General features: G+C 44.9%; 1 protein-coding gene and 1 long non-coding RNA gene across 8 annotated transcripts in view; one reads left to right on the top strand and one right to left on the bottom strand.

Annotated features, from left to right (window-relative positions):
• PRKAB1 (protein kinase AMP-activated non-catalytic subunit beta 1) overlaps nucleotides 1-10,513 on the bottom strand; it is a 20,834-nt gene extending 10,321 nt beyond the window's left edge. For 6 of the 7 annotated variants that reach the window (XR_006275859.1, XR_005289105.2, XR_006275858.1 and 3 more), the window contains exons 1-8: nucleotides 10,377-10,505; nucleotides 9,070-9,190; nucleotides 5,322-5,498; nucleotides 4,154-4,320; nucleotides 2,366-2,459; nucleotides 1,923-2,037; nucleotides 507-640; nucleotides 49-117 (exon numbers count right to left, since the gene is read on the bottom strand). Coding sequence is in view for 4 of the 7 variants with exons in the window: in XM_038374056.2 (XP_038229984.1) it covers nucleotides 49-117; nucleotides 507-640; nucleotides 1,923-2,037; nucleotides 2,366-2,459; nucleotides 4,154-4,320; nucleotides 5,322-5,498; nucleotides 9,070-9,120 (807 nt within the window). In the remaining 3 variants the exon portion in view is untranslated. Of the gene's footprint in view, nucleotides 1-48; nucleotides 118-506; nucleotides 641-1,922; nucleotides 2,038-2,365; nucleotides 2,460-4,153; nucleotides 4,321-5,321; nucleotides 5,499-9,069; nucleotides 9,191-10,376 lie in introns of all 7 variants that reach the window. The other variant, XM_043497981.1, reaches the window with a different exon arrangement.
• LOC122456790 lies at nucleotides 10,471-21,103 on the top strand. The gene is made up of 2 exons (XR_006275860.1): nucleotides 10,471-10,601; nucleotides 19,414-21,103. It is a non-coding gene; the product is annotated as an uncharacterized LOC122456790 (long non-coding RNA).

Genomic DNA, 21,103 nt, shown 5'->3' with positions numbered 1-21,103 from the left:
TAATGGTTAACTATACGCAACTGCTGTGATAAGGTAGCACTCCCTTACCTTGATAGAAAGCGCATAGAGGTGGTTCAGCATGACGTGATTGGGCTCAGGAAGTAGAGCTGGATCACACTGAAAAGCATATAAAGGGAGGAGACAGAGAGTGGAAGACTAAATTATGGCATATTGTCTTTCACAGGCAACCACTCAACAAATCTTTATATTGGCTCCCCGTCAAAATTCCAATACAATCAAAGATCACTTAAGGTGGGACCAGGTTTGCTGTGTTCTCAGAAGTTATGATAATTTTGCAGGGTATAGATTAGGATTTATGGGTGGGAAAACTGTTTTGGTTTTGAAAAAGAATCAGTTAAGAAGATGGATCAGTTTGGACTTCGGTAATAAAGATCTCACCCATTAGGGGACATTTCCAAGGTTTGGGATTGTTAAATGCAGCTCCAGTGCATGTTTAACCTCTTAAATACTTGACCCTGACCCAAAGAAAAAGGTTGTCTACTCACAGAAATGCCAGTGTCCTTATTCAGGATCACCTGCAGCAGGTGTGGTGGAAGAATAGGTGGAGTCTTGAAACGTTCCTCTGACTTACAAACATAGGGATCCTGGTGGTAGGGTCCTGGGGGTGAACTTGATAGCTCTGTTAGGGAGATGGTAAAATATTTAACCTTAATGTAACTGTAAAGACTTTATCTTCTTTAAGCTGCAGTAGTAATTTCACATCCAGAAACCTGTGTATGACAGAAGCTAATTGCGCTATAGAGTAAATCCTCCAGAAATTATAAAGATGCCACACTTCCTGTACACTCTAGATGAAATCTTTGGTTTCCTGGGACACATTTCCTGCTGGGCCAGAAACAAACTAAAAAAATACAACCATCACTCAGGACAGGGCTCTTGCAAGCTGCAGCTACATAGCACAGTAGGAAGTTTTGTCACATCATTTCAGTATTTAGTTCCTGTTCACAATACTGGGTTAATCTTGACGCTGGTCTGCTCATCAGCAAGATTCTACTCCAACAGCACACAAACATGGGAACAGTATTAGCTGACAGAATGCAAAGGGAACCCAAATTTCAGAATCTGGTTACAGAATTTGGGAAGTTTTGTGACGCTCAAGCACAAGGATCTTTAGCAAGAAGCCCAAGAGATTGATTTTAAAGACTCCAGAGTCTGCCTACTGGAGGCCAGCTGGGTAGGGTTAACAGTCAGAACCTCAAGGGTTGGTCCTGTTCTCCCCCCTCTCCCCCCCCTTTTTTTTTTTAAGGGAGTGGGAGGGGAGTGAGGGATGAAATTTCCTGACCCAGTATTTCTGTAACACACATTTACTATTAAGTACTACCACAGATTATTTGCTTTTATGCTAGTTTTTGGCAGTCCTGGCAAACAGTGGAATAAAATCCCCTTCTTGATGACAAAATATTACTGAAATTATTTAGTGTATATGAAAGGGGCCAAGCTTGCAAATAGAAACAAAATCCTCCAGGTACCCAGAACGCTGCCATGGCATTCCCCACAAGTACACAACAATCCTGAAAAAAGGGGTCAGAGGCAGGTGAGTCTCCATGACCTTCAAACTGCTGTCAAAGCGGTCAACCTCAGTATCAGTTTTGAGTTAGCTACTGATTCACTGGGGAGTGGTCTGAAATCACCATTTCATGTCAAACATTCAAATGGCAAGGACTTACTACTGATCTAGATGGGGTTTGATCAGTGACCTGTACTCTGCTTCAATCTCAATCTCATCACTAATTCCAGCTTCTCTCCTTTTACATTTCATGGTCCCTGCACATATCCCCAACAGATTGGGTATAAAAAGCGAGATTCTTCTACTTTGGGGATTTAACTCAAGACCAGAAATTAAACAGAGGGTATTTATGTAACTTCAAGCACACGGTATAAGATTACAAATGGATTCATACCAGACATATCTGAGCATTTTTGGGAGTCCACCATTAAAGCATCAAATACTTCAAAGTCAGTTTTCTTCACCTGAATGATGTTGTTAACCGTACCAAGCTGACTGGTTACTATTGGCTGGGAAGAAACAGAGGCAAAAAGTCACAATTCAGAAGGTATGCAGGTTATTAATATTCTACAGACTTGAAAAATTGATGTCCCACAGTCCTCATCACCTACTTCTTGTTTAGCCTCTGGTTATTTGACAGACAGACAGCATTACTAGCCTCAGAGTGGTACAGTTACCTAGGCCAGCTGGGGCTGGGAATATTTCACCAGATCAAACAACCAATTGCTATTGTTAGCAAAGGCCCTTTCTTTTAGGTTAGCGTGGAAGCCAACTAATTTCTCCCATTCATGTGCATGAATCATCTTGTAAATCTGCAGGATCACATAAAAATATTACCTCCGAAGGATCATGCGTCCACTGACCATCCACGTAGAACTTGTACTGGTGCTCTCCTTCTGGCAGATCCAGGATTGCTACAAAGTTATTGTGGCTGTGATTTCAGATAAATACACAATTATCCTTTTTTTCTGAAAAATCTGTCCATCTACAGACTCGCTACAATTATAAAGAATGCAAATAAAGATAAAGAATGCAAAGATCTCAAATAATCTTTCAGAAAGTTCCTGAAGGTAATGACCCTTTTAAGAGTGCATGTGAGGCAATCCAATGCAATAGTCTAAAAGTACAGAAACAAGCTAAAGCCAATGAGTATCCCCTCAGTGACAGCTGAGTCTCATCTCTTCATACGCACAACTGCACATGTTTTACATTAACATCGATCACCTGAAAATCCAGGCTTCTGGTGTCAAAGGGTTAATGTTATGTTTTTGAAAAGCCATTCTTCTCACATCTTCATTACTCAATACAATGTGAGAGCACATTAGTTTGAGCCCATCAGCCAGAGCTTCACATACAAGGCAAGTTCACTCCAATAGATCCTTGCCTTTCAGTATCTTCAATCACAAATCTCACCCATCATATGAACAAGAACTGCGAAAATGAAAGCAGTAACTGAACTACCTCCAGAAAAACTGCTTTGAGTAGATGCAGTTTGATCAGACTGTCATTCCTGTGCTATAAGCTTCCTGCCTGTTTTGAGGTCTTCACAGTAGCTCAGATAGATAGAAGTCATGCCATGTGAACACGTGCCAATGGGTCATGCAACAGTAAGAGTCTTCCATTCCACTTCTTCCCAGGGAAGGGGGCAAAGTCTGCAGATTAGAGTTCCCAGAGAAGCTGTTTTTGCTATTTGAGTTTGGAATGAGTGTCTATTCAAAAGGGATTTTGTAACACAGTTTATTTATTCACTATAGTGACTGCCAATTGCAAATTAAAGGGGGACAGATGTCCCTTTTTTCTAAACATTACATCTGTAGGAGACAAACCTACTTTTCTCCCCCACTCGCCATTATTATTTCTTTGTACCTTTGCTAGGAGAGGTCTAAATTGTGATCTGAGACTACACTGAAACTCTACAGACCACCATGCCAAAACTACCTCCCTCGCCTATTGATCTGATCATGGCATCCAGTTCTTTGAATCCTTCCATTGCCTCCCCCTTGAAGCACTGCACCATGTTTAAACTTCTTGTTGGCCCTCCAAAGCTCCTGATAATTCCATCCTGGCATATGTCTTGGGCCTAGCTTCCCACTACATTCCCCGCTCAATCTGTCCAGTCTGAAAATTATCCTAGTATTGATGCTCCATTGGTCCCCTTTTCCCCACTCCTGTCTCCATAATTTCTCTCATGCTGCTCATGCATGGAATGCCCTTCTCAATACCATCAAGCCATCAATCACCCTCTTTACTGAAGTCCCTAAAACACTTTGGGGCAATGTAGCTAAAAACACACTAAATTATCTCCGTTATCCATTATCTTGTGGATTTCCCAGTGTGTCCCATCTTCTACATCTACCTTTAGACAGTAAACCCTGCCTGGCAGGGAGTGTGTGTGTGTCTTTTCCATAGTGCCAAGCAAATAACTATTTCCATGACACAATTTTCACCTCCAGCAGTCAGAGTCCCACCATTCAGCATGATACACTAAGATTTCTATAAATTCTCACTTCAAGAGCTCTCAAAGCTAAGAGAGGTATGCAGTAATCTAAGCATAACAATAACATGATCCTAATTGTTTCCAACTTTAGATAGAATGCCAGTGATGCAACCTAACCAGTTTGTTACCTTCTTGTAAGAGGAAGTTTACTCCAGTTGTTGAAGGAACCTGATAGATAAACCTCTTTCCCTCCCCCAGTCCAGCGAAAGACTGTTGGCCGATCTTGAACATGGGCTTTTTCACTCACTTCCAGATCTTGCTGCCAAGCTAGAAATTCCTCTCTCTCTTGTGGAGCCTAGAAGCACAAAACTTTACTCAACAGAAGTTCTACGTTGGCTCCTTTGCCCTGTGAAAGGAGAGGTAAGCTTAGAGAAAGGTAACATTTGACTAAAGGTATCCTCAACCCTATGTGTGTTCTTCAACATTCCCATAAATTGGAAACAAATGCAGATAGTCACTGTTAGAGACAGAAATTGGTATCTCAACAGTTGGCAAATAACCCATGAGTTGAAAGATTAGTAGCCTTCCAAATTGGCAGAAGATATTAAAACAGAATGCAAAACAATTAAACCAGAGAAGTAACTATCATTGAGTGGGAGAAGCACACAAAGTAGCTGCATATATTTAAACTGAGGGGTAAAAATAATTAAAAAGGAATTTCTTTTATAAGGTATTTGTTAGACCCTGCAAAATGCCTTCCAGAGAGAACTTGCAACTGGACCACAGGAAGGTTATTGCTGTCTACAGGGTACAGCTTAACACAACATATGATCAATTAAGTTGGAAGACAGTGAGCTAAACACTCTTATTACATCCAATAAGGGGGACAGACCAAAATTAGGACTATTAGAAAATAACTAGGGAACTATGACAGAACTTTCCAGATGATGATTCTTTCCATTTTAAATGTTACTGAATAGGGTGATTAAAAAAGTATAAAAGGAACTAAAAAGATTTAGTTAAGGAAAGTGGTGCATTAATATACAAAACTGGGCAAGGGATTAGAGCCTATTATCTTATTTTTCTTATATGTTTTTCTACAATTTTTGTGAAAATGTAGTATTTCATTCGCAGAAATCTGCTCAAAGGTTAGAAGAACAAAGAAATAAGGTTTTCTTCCCTTCAAAAAAGAGAAAAAGTCAGCAATACTTCAAGTTTCTAAAACTGAGTTTATACAGAAAATTGGCTAACATATCACTAATTTTATGACTTCCAAAAATAGTTTCATAGAATGTCTAAGCTACAAGGTGCCAGTGTCAGGGGTTATGACAGAAGAGGAGCCATAACTTATGATACCTTTATTTCCTCAGAATGGAACAAGTCTGCATCTTCAGGACTATCCATCAAGATTTTTGGTCTATCACCTTCTTTTGTACTAATAGCTCCACCACAATTGTCTCTTCGGGGTGTCTTATGGCCCCCATGACGCTCCATAACAGCTCGATCGCTGCTTGTGTTCCCCATTTTAAGGCCCTGAAAAGAAGAGAAATAGCCTTATCCACTGAGACACACACACACACGCGTGAAATTTGAGCTCTGCCATTTTGCTTTTAGAAGAGACTACAGAAATAAACCCATGGCAAAACAGACAGTGATAAATTAGACATGCACAGTAATACAAAGGCAGCCATAAAAAATAGCAGAAAGATATTCCTATTCCTTTCATGCATACACAGTACTGACAGAAAGCACAGTAATTAGTAGACCATAACAGCGACACTGGAGGAATGGAACATACAGATACCCCCCTGACCCGACTCCACACCCTTAGCATGGACCAGTGGATAGGACACTAAGCAAGGAATTAGGAATAAAAGCCTGGTCTTCTGATTTACAGAGTTGTAGAAAATCATTCAATTACTCTATCCTACAAACATCTTTAAAATATACTATATTGTACGTAAAACAACAAGCTTGCTCCTAAGGCAAAAGGGATAACTGTAAGGAAAGCTTGCATATAGCCCTATTCATTTTGTGTTGCAAAATAATCCTGGCAACCTTGAAGTCTCAGCATTCAGGTAGTTGTCACAAAAGCACAATCTCTCCTGCGGCCTTTCAAAGATACTTATCATAAGATAAAGGTCCTCTATTGTACCACTCAAAAGATGACCAGGAGCTAATATCAGGGTGCTTAGTCCTGGAGCCCCAAAACCAACATCTCTACAACTTGAGCTAAAGGAAGATTTCTTTCATTATCTATTAACGAAGCCTTATGTTCTTTCTATGCAGAAGCCAGCCAATATAGGCACATACATTCATACACATATATAATGGCAACAACTACAGTCAATGGCAAAAAACCAAACAAAAAAAAACAACCCCACACAAATATTGATGTCAATAAGAACTTGTCTGGGCCCAAAACTACCCACAAAAATATCAATAATTTTACTTAAATAAAATGTTCTTCAAATATAGCCAGTGCAGTAGTTTTCAGAAAGATCTACCTACCATAAGAAAGTTTATAGGGGCGATAAGCTCTTTTTGAGATTCAGGGAGACAGATGTTTGAAGTTGGTGCATTTGTCTAATCAAGGTTTATTTTTAAAACTAACAAAACCAGGCTGATGAATTTACCTAGAGTAACTGGGAAAAAGAGGGAAGAGGATAATTTCCTCAGTTTTATGAATTACTTGGATTGTTTTTTAAAAAAGTCTCATCCCAAGTGCAACAGGTATCAAGTCTATTAAACTTCAGGTCAGGGTTTCATGGATCCCATCAACATACCAAGCCAGCCCCAGATCTGGGGTAAAATTTTCATAAGGGCTTCTGGGACTTCCATTTCTCAGTCTTGCTGAAAGCCAATGGAACTAAGGGCTTGGCTACACTTGCAAGTTAGAGTGCATTAAAGCAGCCCCAGGTGCCCTAACTCCCGACCCGTTCACACTGGCAAGGCACTTAGAGCACCTGGACTCTGGTAATCCACCTCCAAGAGAAGCATAACGCTTGTTGTGTCTCGGCTCTACATCTGCAAGTGTAGCCATGCCCTAAGGCCCTTAAGTGCTTAAGGCCCAGATGCACAAAGGGTCTTAAGCATTGCAATGCCTACCTTTGAGGCACGAAGAAAATAACTGAAATCCACAAAACCTGGATTAGGCACCTTTGCTCCCTTTACAATCAATGGAGAGAGAAAGGCAAGGGAGAGAGCCGCCTATGCTAGTAAATGGGAGATACTGGTAAGAGGGGCGTGTCCAAAGCCCCAACTAAGTCTGGGTTACAGGGAGCCTCCTATTTCTGCTCGCCATCCAAATCTGTATTAATATTCAGATATATATTAGAATGATAAAGTTAAATGTCTAATAGCATACTGCACAAGTGCAGCCTTTTCTATCGCTGGTAACAAGTATGAGAGTCTAGATTTAACCCCCAATTTAAGAGTCACTAAAAGTTATTTATTGAATCCATTTTCTCTTTGAAAATTTATAACTGAAAGTCTTTGTAATACTCATCAACAATTCACTATTACAATGTTTTAAGAACTTCTTCCAATCTCCCTTTTTAGCAATCCTGTGAAGTTACAATATCCAGACTCAAGTATCTCAGATAAAAATTCCAAAATCTGCCAACTCACCAATCCAATTACTAATTGTAATATTGATAGGAACCCTTCCCATCCCATCTATCCCATACACAAACTATCAATATACAGAAACAAACACTGAAATTGTATAAGAAAATTAAATACGATAATTACTATTAATCTATTTAAAACATGAGTGTTGCCAAACTTTCTAAATAATTAACTCATTATTTCAAGTTTCAATTACCTTTTATTTTATTTCACAATAGCCAATCATTTCTGTATGTTAAATTTTCACAGTTTTATTTTTTCTAAAGTTCAAGGAACAAACTTTGATGAGACCCCAGCAGAACACACCTGGATGATGTCCATTAATTGTCTCAGAAGTTCTCAAACTTTAGCAACCTGACAACCCCCATTTTGATTTAAAATTTTTCCTGAGTCCCCAAGCCCCCTGCTCAGCCCCAGGCCCTGCCTCCACTCCATCCATTCCCCCAAGGCCCCACCCCACCTCTTCCCACCCCTCCCCTGTGCCAGTGGTGTAGCCAGCATGGGATATTTGGGTGGGCCCCAACTTCAGGTGGGCAGGCAATTACGGGGGGTCCACCTTCCCCCATCCTCTGCAGATGGATGGACCCTCTGGCCAGGGGCTCCCCAGGCACTCACCCATCTCCGGGAGGAGACGATGCTCTCAAACATGCATAGCTCCCTTCCAGGTCCCACCGCCCCATGCCGGGGCCAGCTCCCCCGGCTGGTGGGTCTACCTTTTTTTTAAGTTTTCTACCACTGCCTAGCTCCTGCTCGCTCTCCTCCCAGTGGCAAATTAGCCACTGGGCCAACCCAGGGTTCCAGAAAAATGGGCGCTTCCAGGCCCTACCCACTCCGCACGGAGCTCCAGCCTGAGACTGGGGTCAGGATGCAGGGGCTTGCCCTGCTCCACCCGCCTAGTGCTCCAGTCAGGCCGCAGCGGCTTGTCCCGCTCCATCCACCCCACCGGCACTTTAGCTGGGGCGTGGGGGCTTGCCCTGGCAGGAGTGCAAGGTGGGCAGAACAGAGCAAGCCCTGGTGCCCCAACACCATTCTCCGGCTGGAGTACCAGCTGGGCAAGTGGAACAGGGCAAGCACTGGGGAGTGGGTCTGGATGCTAAGTGGGTGGGCCATGGGCCACCCAGGCCCACTCATGGTTACACCCCTGCCCCCCGAATACACCTCATTCCCGCCCCTCCTGAACAGATGTTCTGCAGCATGCAGGAGGCACTGAGAGGGAGGAGGAGGCATTGATCAGTGAGACCAATGGCCCCTGACATGACTTGCAGACCCCCATGGGTCCACGGACCAGTTTGAGATCTAGATCAAGAGTTCCCTCATTTGCTCAGACAGACATGTCACTTTACTAGTATAACATTAACACCTGGAGTCCAGAATTACTAAACCCATTTATTACTGTGAAAATACAAAAACAACATGACCTAATCTAAGCAGATAACATTTAATAAAGACACAAATTATAGGCAGAAATTATTACCAGGCTGAGTGGATGTATTAATAGGAGTGTTGTATGTATAACACAAGTCATAAATGTACTGCTCTACTCAGTGCTGATGTGGGCTCAGCTGGAGTGCTGTATCCAGTTTGGGTGCCATAGTCTAAAATAGATGTAGACAAATTGGAGAGAATCCAGAAGACAGCAACAAAATGATAAACTGCTTAGAAAACCTAACCCATGAAGAAAGGCTAAAAGGTTTTTCTAAAAAAAAAAAAAAAACCAACCACAAACACACAAACAAAACCAACTACAGAGTATATTCAGTCTTGAGAAAAGACGAACGAAGGAAGACGCAATATATTATGGCTGTTATTGAGAGGATGTGATTAATTGTTCTCCATGTCCACTTAAATTAGATCAAGAAATCATCACCTTAATCTACAGCAAGGAGACTTAGCTTAGATACTAGGAAAACCATTCAAACTATACATTACCAAGGGAGGCTACAGAACCCCTCTCACTGGAGTGGTTAAGAACAGGTTAGAAAACCACTCGTCAGCAATGACCCAGGTATACTGGCTCAGCTTCAACACAAGGGGCTTGACCAGATGACCTGTAGGCGTCCCGTCCAACCCTACGTTTCTATGAGTTTACCCTAGAAGACTAAAGGGCCAGCGTGAAACTGACTCGTGACTTTCTACGCTACCGACAGAGCCTGCCAGAGCCGCCGATCCCTTCTGAGGCTGGAATCTCCTTCTTTGCTGTCCTACAGAGAGCAGCAGAAACCTCCACCCGCCACCTCGCTCCAGAACCGAGGCCGCAAAAGGCTCCCTTGCCGTGCGCCGCCACCGGGCCCCGCAGGGGCGGCTCCCAAGGGGGGGGAGCTCGCTCTCGAGCCACGGCCCCCTCGACCGCGGTGATTTCGTGTCAGCGCCGGTGGGTGTGGTCACGTGCCTATCAGAAATGAGACCCACGAACCCGCTAGGTGGGGCGCGGATATTCCCCGACTGAGCGCGGACAAGGGGGCAGCGTCCTCAGGCTCCAAGAGCCCCCGAGCCCGGGTTCGCCCGGAACTCAGCCCCGAACGCCGGCCCCTCTCCGGCAGCGCGGGCAGCCCGCCCCGCACGCGGGTCACGGCACCGCCTGGGGGCCCAGGCCAGGCCGCTCCTCCTTCCCCTCCGCCCCACCCCCACAGCCTGCTCCCTGCCGCTTTCCACGGGCCCCCGGGCGGGGCGGGGCCTCGCCGCCCGTCCGCTTAGCACCTCCCCCGGGCACGGACACCCCGCTTCACGGCGATACCCAGCGGGCAGGGGCTGGAGCGACGGGACCCGCCAGCCGCATCTCACCGGCTGCCGCCCCCGAGTCTTCCTCAGAAACCCCTTCCGAATCCTGCTCCGTCCGTCCTCCCGCCCGGGCTGCTTCCGCTTCCGCTTCCGGCGACTCCTGTGCACCCCTCTCCCTGCCCCCTTCGGCGGGCTTCCGCTCCAACCGTTCCCCGCGGAGTAACACTGGAACCTGCCCCCCGGGAGCTGCACTTCCGGTCACTGGCGCCGCCTTCCCCTGAACTTCCGGTCAGTCTGCGGCCCTCGTTCCGGCACTTCCGGCTGTCGGCGCCGCGCTCGAGCAGGACTCAGGGGCGGGGCTCCGGCGTTTCTTCCCCGCCCCTCGCGGGGGGGGACCATCGTCAGCCCCGTGGCGGTGCACAGTCCGGGCGGGGCGCGCCAACCGACCCGTCCCCAGGCTCTGCAGTTCAAGGGCCACCCCCGCCCCTCAGCAGCCGCTGACCATGCGACGGATCCCGTGGGGGTAGCCGGGGGGCAGGTGGAAGAGGATACGTGGGGGAGGGGGGTGCTCTCCAAGACTCTGCGCCGCCCCCCACCCCCAGCCCCTGGCACCGCTTTTCATAATCAGGTGTCTCCTTCTTGGGCCTCTGCTCTGATCAGCCGTGCAACCGCTAACAAGGTTGCCATTTAAATTGCCAGCAGTAGGCTTCAGGGTTAATGCAGCCCTAGAGACGAGTGGGAGCACTTCACGTTGTGCTCGGAGCTATGGGGAAGCCGTGAGTTATGAGGCCTGGCTGACGTTACACCAGTGACTGGTCTGTTTTATGCAGGGCCATAACAGTGTTGTCCCTGCATTATAAATCATCATCCCGTTTCCTGACCGGCATGTCTGCATCCAGGATTCTCCCATGTGCCAAAGTATAATTTTGTTCCATTCATCCCGTGTTTGGAGCCCAGGTCTGTTACAGCCATTAAGGCTGGAGCCGTGGGAAGCAGGAGATTGTCTGAAATAGGGCTGAGCTTTTCCACAGACTTGCTTATTACAGCAATAGAATTACTCCCTTTTCTTTTAAATACAGTCTCTGGGGCCCTCTCTGTGATTTTTCCTCTTTGCCCCACTCTCTGCAGCAGTGATGGAAAGAACTTGCCTGGCACTGGGCACAGCATATAACTCTGCCTCCCCTCCCCCAGTGCCAGCCTCCTGTGCTGGTGCAAAAGGGAGCAGGGGGTATTCCAACCCTGTCCGGCACTCCCTCGCCTCAACATTCATTTTCTCAGTGCTAGACCTGGCTTAAAGTAGATGGAAATTAGTTAAAATTCTTTCTTAACAGGTTCCTATATTCGTAGGGTTGCACATGTTTCTTTAAAAAATTTAATTAGCAAGAAGATCCAAAATGCCAAGTGTAATTAAAAATGTTCCTGGTGAGAAGTGTGTCTCACTTTCCAAATGGGCTGATGTCTGGGCTGAGTCAAATGGGAGCAGGTAATTTTGCAAAGGCTGTAGGGCTTAATCCTGCCCTCATTGAGGGAAATGGCATATCTTGCACTCACTTAATTGGGAGCAAGATCAGGTGTAGTTTCTGTAGGGCCCAAAAAGCTATGAAGCCAGTTCTCCAGGGCACAACGGCAGCTTTATGCTGCTCTGCTCGTGCAGAGCTGCTTTAAAACGAGTTTCTGTGGCTGTGGAAGGCTTAACCCCACCATTGCGGGAACCCTGAGTGGTGCAGAGCTACATAGCAGCTTTTATAGCCTTTCCTTGGCTGTTGGTTTCAGGGGTGTGGCCAGGGAAACAGGGACATAGCTAAGGCATCCTTAGAGATTTCCAAAGTGGTTCACATGGAGAGAAGTGTCACCATAGCAAAGAGAAAGTCAGCTGAGAGGCGCTCCCCACGCATCTCACAAACATGAGTCACTCGAAGCCGATGTCACTCGATGTACTGACATTAACATGTGATATCAAAGAGACCTTTATTTGATTTTACTTTCTTGGGTTCATGATCTGTCAGGTTCCCCCAGGTCAGGGCTGTGGCATACTGACACAGGAGCTGGGTGGAAGCTTGCCAGGAACAATGCTCAGTTAGTTTTTTGTTTGTAGGGATATACTTGAGTCAAAACCCCAGACTCAAACACTCCCAGAGTTTGGACCCAGATCTGAATTTTCTAGCTCAGGCCCAACCACAACAACTGGCATTAATTGCTCCCCTTCATTGACAGTATCAGCAGAGAGACCAAGGGCTGAACAGGCCCTGGATACTAAAATCCCCCTCTCACCCAGTTCCTCCAGGTCAGGATTATGGCTCATTGGTGAGGACAGGTGGAGAAACCTGCATTGTTGCTGTCTGTTCTGAGCATAAACTGAGAACAGGTGTCTCCAGGGTTTCTTACAGCAGCAGTAACACCCCATAAAAACATTACAAAAAAATTGTAGGCTACTTAGTACATCACACTTTCTTCTTTGCTTTTCTTAACCCTAGCTAATGCTCCCCTGTGACTTTTTACGTTCCTTAACTAGTCAGGTTCCCCCACTCTAGATTCTTCTCCTTCATAGTCCAACTTAACTCCTCTGTTCTCTGTCAGGTTAAAAGAATAAAAGCACCTCTTTCTGGAATCCATAGCATATTAAACATTTGATCCTGTGCTTGTCCAAACTTCAGATTGCTAGAGCATCATTTGGGTGATATCACTATGTTGTATGTGTTCTGGCTGGGTCTGAGTGAGACTTCCTACCTATTCCACATGCCTGCTTTAAAGATATTCAAAGCCTCCATGCCTTGGACTGTGTGACCCTAAAGCAGCCCCGTGTCAGAGAGAAAGGGGCCCGGTGGTACCAGGCATAGCTGCTGACTCTGCGTGCTCCGGGGCTCAAGCACCGACTGAAGAAAAAAATAGGGGGTGCTCAGCACCCACGAACCACCAGTAAATGGCAGGAGCACGCGCACAGTGCACAGTGAAACTGGAAGGTGGAAAGCACCCACCGGCAAAAACAAAAATCAGTGCCTGTGGTACCAAGTAATGAGTTTCAGCTAGCCTGACCAATGAAGTGTACCAGTGCAGTATGGTTATAATCTGTATCTAAAAGGTGTCATGCAATAAATCATTGAAAAACTAATAACATTCTGATCATTAATATTCTTGTGTGATTAAGTAATGGATATATGATGCAAATATGACTAAAACGTATTTAAACCAGGCATGTCACAGGGAGTTGATAAACAGATCTGCCCTAGACAAAGGAACGTGTGTTTGCCTCACTGACCAGCCTGGTCATCAACCAGAGACAATGAAGGTCCATTTACACATAAAGGTAACCAAAGCTATCGAGCCGGGGAGAAGACAGCATGGTGTCTACTCTACAGCAGAGAGAAAGAAACTTTATCTGGACTATAAAGACGGGGACGGAACCTCAAGTGATAAGCAAATGAATCAACTGATTGCATACAGCGTTACTGTATTATAAAAGTATAATGAGTGAGTTGTTTGATGAAAATCTCTGACACGCTGGTGATTAACATCATCGTGACATATATGTATTAACACTATACAGAGAACTAGGGATACACATTGATATTATACTTTACAATCTGTTATCAAACAAAGGGAGAAACAGGTTTTACCCAGACAGGAGGGAAGGTAAGAAATTAAGCCAGGTGTGACCAAAAACACTTGAAGCCAAATTTACATAGAAATCAGCACATGGTTGGGAAGACCACAGGAAGGGAAGAACAGTATGAGGTCATCCTGACTCTTGAAGCAAGGTCAATGAACTTTGAGATGCTTTCCAAAGGTTTAGTGGTCCATAAATGGAGGGGCAGAGAACACCTAATTTATCCATTACCAGAACGACACTAGGGGCCAGAGCTCTGGCAAGCTGAGAAAGATGGATCCTTCAGCCAAGGAGGGTTGAAGTTTCTGGGAACTGAATATAGGTGAGAAACCTGCTTAGGCAAAAATATTTCACATAGGAAGACAAGGAAAGTTAGCAGCTTGTACTTCTGTGGAAAGTCCTAACTGAGGGAAAGTCAGCCATGGCTGGAAAGAAGGTAGATCGGTGAGAGAAACCATCTTGAATAAAGTCTGTATCTTGTTAGATTACGCTTTAGACTTTTAGATGCATGATTTAACTAACCCTTTCTCACTTTATTTCTTTTACCTGGCATCACTTAGCCTATGTCCTATTGGTAATAAATACATTTGTTTCATTTTTTACTATAAATTAACTCAGTGCTGTGTTTGACAGGAAGGGTGTATTTACTCCAGTTACATTAATAAACTGTAATGTGTTTGTCTCTTTATAGGAGCAAACAAACCCTATTGTTTCTCTGAGTGGTCTGCACACTTCAGAATACACATTTTTGGGGAAATTTGAGACTGGGAGTGTGTTGGGGTCGCCCTGCAAGTAATAACCATGGCTGGTGGAAGCCAGGGTGTGGCTGTTGTTCTGTTGGCAGGCTGCTAGAGTCAGAGTTGCTGATCCAGGGATATACAGCCCAAAGAGTATGACCTGAAGGCTTGTCTGCTGGGGTGTGAGCCACAGCAGCAGGGTATTTCAGGCCCCCAGGGTTGCGGGGCAGGCAGTGCCAACCCCTCACTGGTCTGGATTGCATCTCGAAGCACAACAAACTGCTCTCCTTGTTAAGTTTTCAGGCTTTATGTAACTGGTTTCAGACACTTCACTACTAACTGAGTTTATTCCTGCATTTACCTATTTTGAATTTCTATTATGAGGGTGATGTATGTTGGGTTTTATATACAAATGAAAAAAAATTATACACCAGAAGCATGGTTTGGTGGTTTAATCCTGGGATTTGGAACCAGGGGGAAAATGTCACCACTCTTGTCTTCAGCATTTTTAACCATCAGAGGAGTGAAGTTTTGGAATAGCCTTCCAAGGGAAGCAGTGGGGGCAAAAGATCTATCTGGCTTTAAGATTCTACTCGATAAGTTTATGGAGGAGATGGTATGATGGGATAATGGGATTTTGGTAAATAATTGATCTTTAAATATTCAGGGTAAATAGGCCAAATCCCCTGAGATGGGATATTAGATGGATGGGATCTGAGTTACTATAGAAAACTTTTTCCTGGGTATCTGGCTGGTGAATCTTGCCCATATGCTCAGGGTTTAGCTGATTGCCATATTTGGGGTCGGGAAGGAATTTTCCTCCAGGGCAGATTGGAGAGGCCCTGGAGGTTTTTCGCCTTCCTCTGTAGCATGGGGCATGGTTGACTTGAGGGAGGCTTCTCTGCTCCTTGAAGTCTTTGAACCATGATTTAAGGACTTCAATAGCTCAGACATGGGTGAGGTTTTTCATAGGAGTGGGTGGGTGAGATTCTGGGGCCTGCGCTGTGCAGGAAGTCGGACTAGATGATCAGAATGGTCCCTTCTGACCTTAGTATCTATGAATCAGGTACAGAAGAATAAGAGCGATGCAACAGAGAACGCACCTGCCCTTAGAGTCAGAGAAAAGAGAGGTCTAGTTATGGACCATTCATATGCTCTCTATAATTTGATAGGACGATCTGGTGCAATGGCCATGGCAATGAGAGCTGCACAAATATCTAGCAGAGAGAAAGCGAGATAAAAATATCCTGAGTTCTAATCCTGGCTCTGACACCAACTCTCTATATTGCTTTGAGGAAGCGTTTTAATCTCTCTCCCCCTTAGTTTTCCCATCTGTAAAATAGGGATAGTTATAAATCATAGAAATGTAGGGCAGGAAGAGACTGAGAGGTTATGTAGTCCATCCCCTGCACTGAGGCAGTATTAAGTATACCTAGGCTGTCCTTTTCAGATAATGATACTTAGTAAAGATAGGTGAATATTGCACAAATATTTTTTTAAATATAAATTCAGATTTTTAAATGAATGGGCTCCAGGTGTGTTCAAGTCCCTTTGTGTTCACTGTCCATTAACATGTATGAACTAGAGTTTCCCAAATGCTTATGGAAAGCAAATGTTAGGCTTGGACATTCAAATGCTTACAGAAAACTAATCTTAAATAACTTTCCATGAGTGATCCCACCAGAAACTCTATTGTAATGGTTATACTTGTCCAGTCAGAGAACAGAAAAAATACCATGTGACCTAAGTGACCAATCACAATTAAGCAACATAGCTCGCATTTCAAATGGAAAACGGCAAGGTGAAAGAAATGGCTGAAAAAATTCATTGAATAATTTTGAACAAATCCATTTGAGAAAAACCACAATCCACTTAAGATTTCAGAGTAGCAGCCGTGTTAGTCTGTATTCGCAAAAAGAAAAGGAGTACTTGTGGCACCTTAAAGACTAACAAATTTATTAGAGCATAAGCTTTCGTGAGCTACAGCTCACTTAATGCATCCGCATCCGATGAAGTGAGCTGTAGCTCACGAAAGCTTATGCTCTAATAAATTTGTTAGTCTTTAAGGTGCCACAAGTACTCCTTTTCTTTTTGCGAATCCACTTAAGACATTCCACAAGCTGCAAAAAGCAAAATTAACTGACTAAGTTACATATTAAGTATTATTCACTCAGCTCTTTATCATCTCATAAGTGGTACGTGAGGTTCAGTTAGGTAATGTTTGTAAAAAATTTGCAAGATAAAGCATTATACATGGTACATGTTTTTTATTATGTCATTAACAAAAAGAAAGGGGCAAATCTGTCTCCCTTTACTACCATCTGTAGCCTGTTTGAAGTCCAAGGGGAATTCTCAGGTGAGTAAAGCAAGCAGGACATGGCCCTACTATTAAAACTGATAAGCAATGTCATATTCAGAAATTAATTTTTAAAAGGATTTTGTTTATTGTCCAGAATAATGATGTCATAATCAGAGCTGGCTTGGAATTTTTGGACAGTTTTGTCAGAAATTGCCAATTTATCACCCTGAGATGTTGTCCAGAAATCTCCCTGATTTGACAAACTTCTGGTGAGCCTTAAGGATTGCAATGCAAAACTAGGGCCGCCAGGTCTGAGCAGCCCATCCTGTGAACGGCCACTGCCAGAGACCCTGGGCTTCATGAGTCTGCAGCTTTGGGGTAGCCGCTCCATGTTAGTGTTTCTAGAGCTGCCAGTTCCCTGCCATGGAGCAGGAGTCTAGAAACCTAGGAGGCTCTCACAGCTTTCAAGCTTGATGCGACAAAGCCAGAAGCCAGGCTGCCCTGGAATCCATGGCCCTAGGCTCCTAGCTAGAACAGCAGTAGTGAAACTGACAAGAATATCAGTTTCAGTCAGTAGCTGCTGGGGTCTCTGGAAGCATATTTTGTTTTGGAAACATCCTTTGTTGGTTCCCATGAACTGGGCTTGAGAGCCCAAGCAGCTGCCCAAGCTGCAATGTATACATTGCTATTTTTAGCATGCTAGCTCGAGCCAAGATAGCATGAGTCTGTCTCCCTGGCTCGCTCCCAGCTGCAGTGTAGATGTACCCTCCTTGGGTCCCAGAGCTCAGGCTCCTGAATGTCTACACAGCAATTTTATAGCCCAGTAGCCGGAGTCAGCTGACCTGGACCAGCCATGGGTGTTTCATAGCTGTGTAATGCACCCTAAGTGGCCTGCTGTTAGTGGAATCCTCAGCCCTGAGCTATGCACCCAGGCTCCCCATACACGGCATGGGAAGAGTTAGGCACCTAACAAAGGGATTTTCAGAAGCTGGTCAGCTGAATGGGAAGCCACCTGAGCTGGCCAGGAAGGACATGCTGAGGGCAGGGCAGGGAAAAGAAGGGATTTAGGCATCTAAGCTTTTGACTGGTGGGCCAGAGACACGGACCTCCCTTCACTTGGGAGCCTCAGCTGCAGACCTTCTCCTGGAACCAGGTACTTAAGCCACGTCAGCTGCTTAAACAGCCCACACCCTAGCAGCCAAAGCCATCCCCTGTTCGCACTCCATACCTCTCTCACACTTGCTCGACATTTCCCAGTGGCCCTAGCTGTCTTTTGTGCTGGTGCTCTGCTGCCCCTCCAGCCATCAGTGACCTGCCTCTGGCCCTCCTGATTGGGGGCAGGGGCAGGTAATAGGTGTTAGGTGTGCTCTGTGTATGCCCATAGGCCCAGGCTCCGCTGTGAGACAGGCATGTTCCTGCCCAGTCTGAGAATCCTGCTTTGGGGTGCCCGGGGCTTTGGCTTGAGCAAGACTTGCTGGGAGCCCATCAGCTATGTGTTGGCACCAGCGCTTGGGGGACCTTACAAATGCTGATAGGTGGAAACACAGCACCCATGGGGTTAGGTGGCAGCTGAGCAGCAGTTTTGAAAATGGCCGTAGAGCCTCAAGGGTGGACTCAGGTGCCTAAAGAGGTGAATGGGTGCCTAAGCACCTTTAGGGATCACGGCCAACAGGCCTGATTCTCCTCTTACTAGTGCAAAACTGGAGTAAGTCCATTCAAGTCACGGGCTATAAAGAAAAGCAGAATCAGGCCCCAGATCAACAGATTAGAACAGGCTGCATACAGCCATATAGATACACACACTATAACAACACATAGACACAGGCTGCTGACAGACAGACACTGCGACAGCATACAACTACAGGCTGTTTCCAGGGATAGAGGCGGACACCCTCCCTTTCTCATCCAGAACAGAACATGAGTGCACAAGGCCTCCAGAACACACAGGCTTGATGAAGTTGCAGACTCAGGCACACGCAGATCTAGTGAGAGCATGTGGGGGAGACAGGCTGCCTCCAAGGGTCACACACAGACATGGTGTGAGCGCATTGGGACAGGCGAACTCCAGAGGCACACACAGACAGGATTGGCTGAATCATCACATATGGATTGGCTGAATATATGCTGCTGCAGATTTTAATTCCCCATTAACACGGATGTGTGCGTTTGACTGATCATTCTTAAAAGTGATTATTTGAAATTGTCTGGGTGCTCCAGTGCTAATCTTCAGTGCATGAATTGTGAAGCTTGCTGATATCCCAGCAGATGGGCATTGCAGGACTTAATCTTCATATTGTTTTACTGGTATTAATTTGCTGCTCAATCTAATGAAATATATACAGTATGTTGTTTAAACATTCGTCTGACACACTTTGTATGGCAGAGCAGAAATGCTTCTTATATTTAGAAGCCTTGCTCTAGAGTTACATATCAGGATACTTGTACGCTGCTGTTTTGCAGAATGCAGCTGTCCTGTAAGAAGTGAAAGGTCTTAATCTGATCCAGGAGCTGAGGCCAGCGATTTAAAGTTTCCATCTGTCTCTGCCTGTAACACATGCAGGGAGGAAAAGAGGGCTTGCTTTCAAGAAGCAGCAAGTGCCTGGAGGATGCAAGACGGGTGCAGAGAAAAATCTCAGGTCTGGGGCAGTTTTGCCAGCAGGAGGAAGATTCTGTTGTCCTGCTTGGAGTTTCTGTACTGGCATCTCGTGTTCCTTAGATTTCCTACAGCTCGGATGTTTCACTGGCTCCAACATCATTTTACAATGCAAACCTGACAGCCTGTTTTTCTCTTCCAACTGTGCAGGGTGCAATGCATCTTCACAATGGACCCAATCCAGCAGGTGCTGATTCAGACAAAAGCCCCATGTAAAACAAGAGGGGTGGCTTAATGATCTGAGAACAGAACTGGGAGCCAGGAGTCACTGATTCCAAATCCCAGCTGTTCCACTGACTCACTTTTCAGCCTTGAGCAAGTCCCTTCACCTCCATTTACTGTCTGTAAAATGAGGATAGTACTTTTCTGCATCACGGGGAGATTGTGAAGATTACTTAGTAATGGATGTAAAACTCCACATAAGAGTTAAGCATTATTTTTATTGGTCCAAACCTGGTTTTCTTATTCAGCCTTTGTGTGGGTAAATCTTCCATTGATTTCAGTGGGAGTTTTATGAAGAACTGAGTAAGCAGGGCAAGATCCCACCCAGACACGATAGGAATGCTGAACTCTAATATTGCACCCGTCATCTGCAAAGCACTGAGATTCTGTTCTGAGAAAGACAGATATTAAAAATTACACAGGGCGATATTGTGACATACACTTTCAAGCAAAATTCTCAGTTGAATCAATAGGGAGTTCTAGTTAAAAAACTCAATACCATGATATAATATCTAACGCTTATATAGTACTTTTCATCAGTTGATCTCAAGGCATGTAAGCAGTAAGGCGGTAAGTATCATCCCCGCAACTGAGGCTCAGAGAGGTCATCACATGGCTATGTCACCTAGCATGCTGATGTCAGCTCTGGGATTAGAACTCAGACCTGCTGAAGCCCAGCCCAGTGCACTAGGCAACACTACCTCCCCAATGAAGATGGGCTATGGAGTAGTCCAGAGAAAAGTACATCATTGTTACAGGATTTTCTTTTTTTTTCCAAAATAAATAAGACTGACTGTCTGTGAAAAATTAAACAAGAATTTCTGATAAATGTAACTTATTAAAAATACAATGTGTTGACCTGAGTGTAATTAGCTTCCATCCAACACTCCCAGGAGAGCTAGAGATCTTTCTGCTAAGATCATGATCAGCCATGAACTAGTTAACAATGTTGACACCTAAACTGTCATAATTAGACTTCAGCATTATCACTGCACTGTGAAACATGGGGGCAGTAGTTCACATGTCCCTTAGAGCCACCGGGCTCAATTCTGCTCTCAGTTACAACAGGGTCAACCCGGAGCAGCTCCACTGGTGCCATCTCCATTGAAGTCACTGATATCTCTTTAGCTCAGTATAACCTCAAGTTGTTTTGCGTGTCTGTAGATCCAGCACCTTTCTTTCCGTTACCTAGGTGCTCTGTGTCTGTATCAGTGTAAGTAGTTAATAGATGGCACTGGGTTTTGTGGAACCAATAAAGCTGATGTACACTGCAAA

This window comes from Dermochelys coriacea, chromosome 15 (assembly GCF_009764565.3).
Source record: "Dermochelys coriacea isolate rDerCor1 chromosome 15, rDerCor1.pri.v4, whole genome shotgun sequence".
In the NCBI taxonomy this organism is placed as follows: Eukaryota; Metazoa; Chordata; order Testudines; family Dermochelyidae; genus Dermochelys; species Dermochelys coriacea.
Note: the sequence above shows the minus strand (reverse complement) of the source record. Positions and strands in the feature narration are given on the sequence as shown.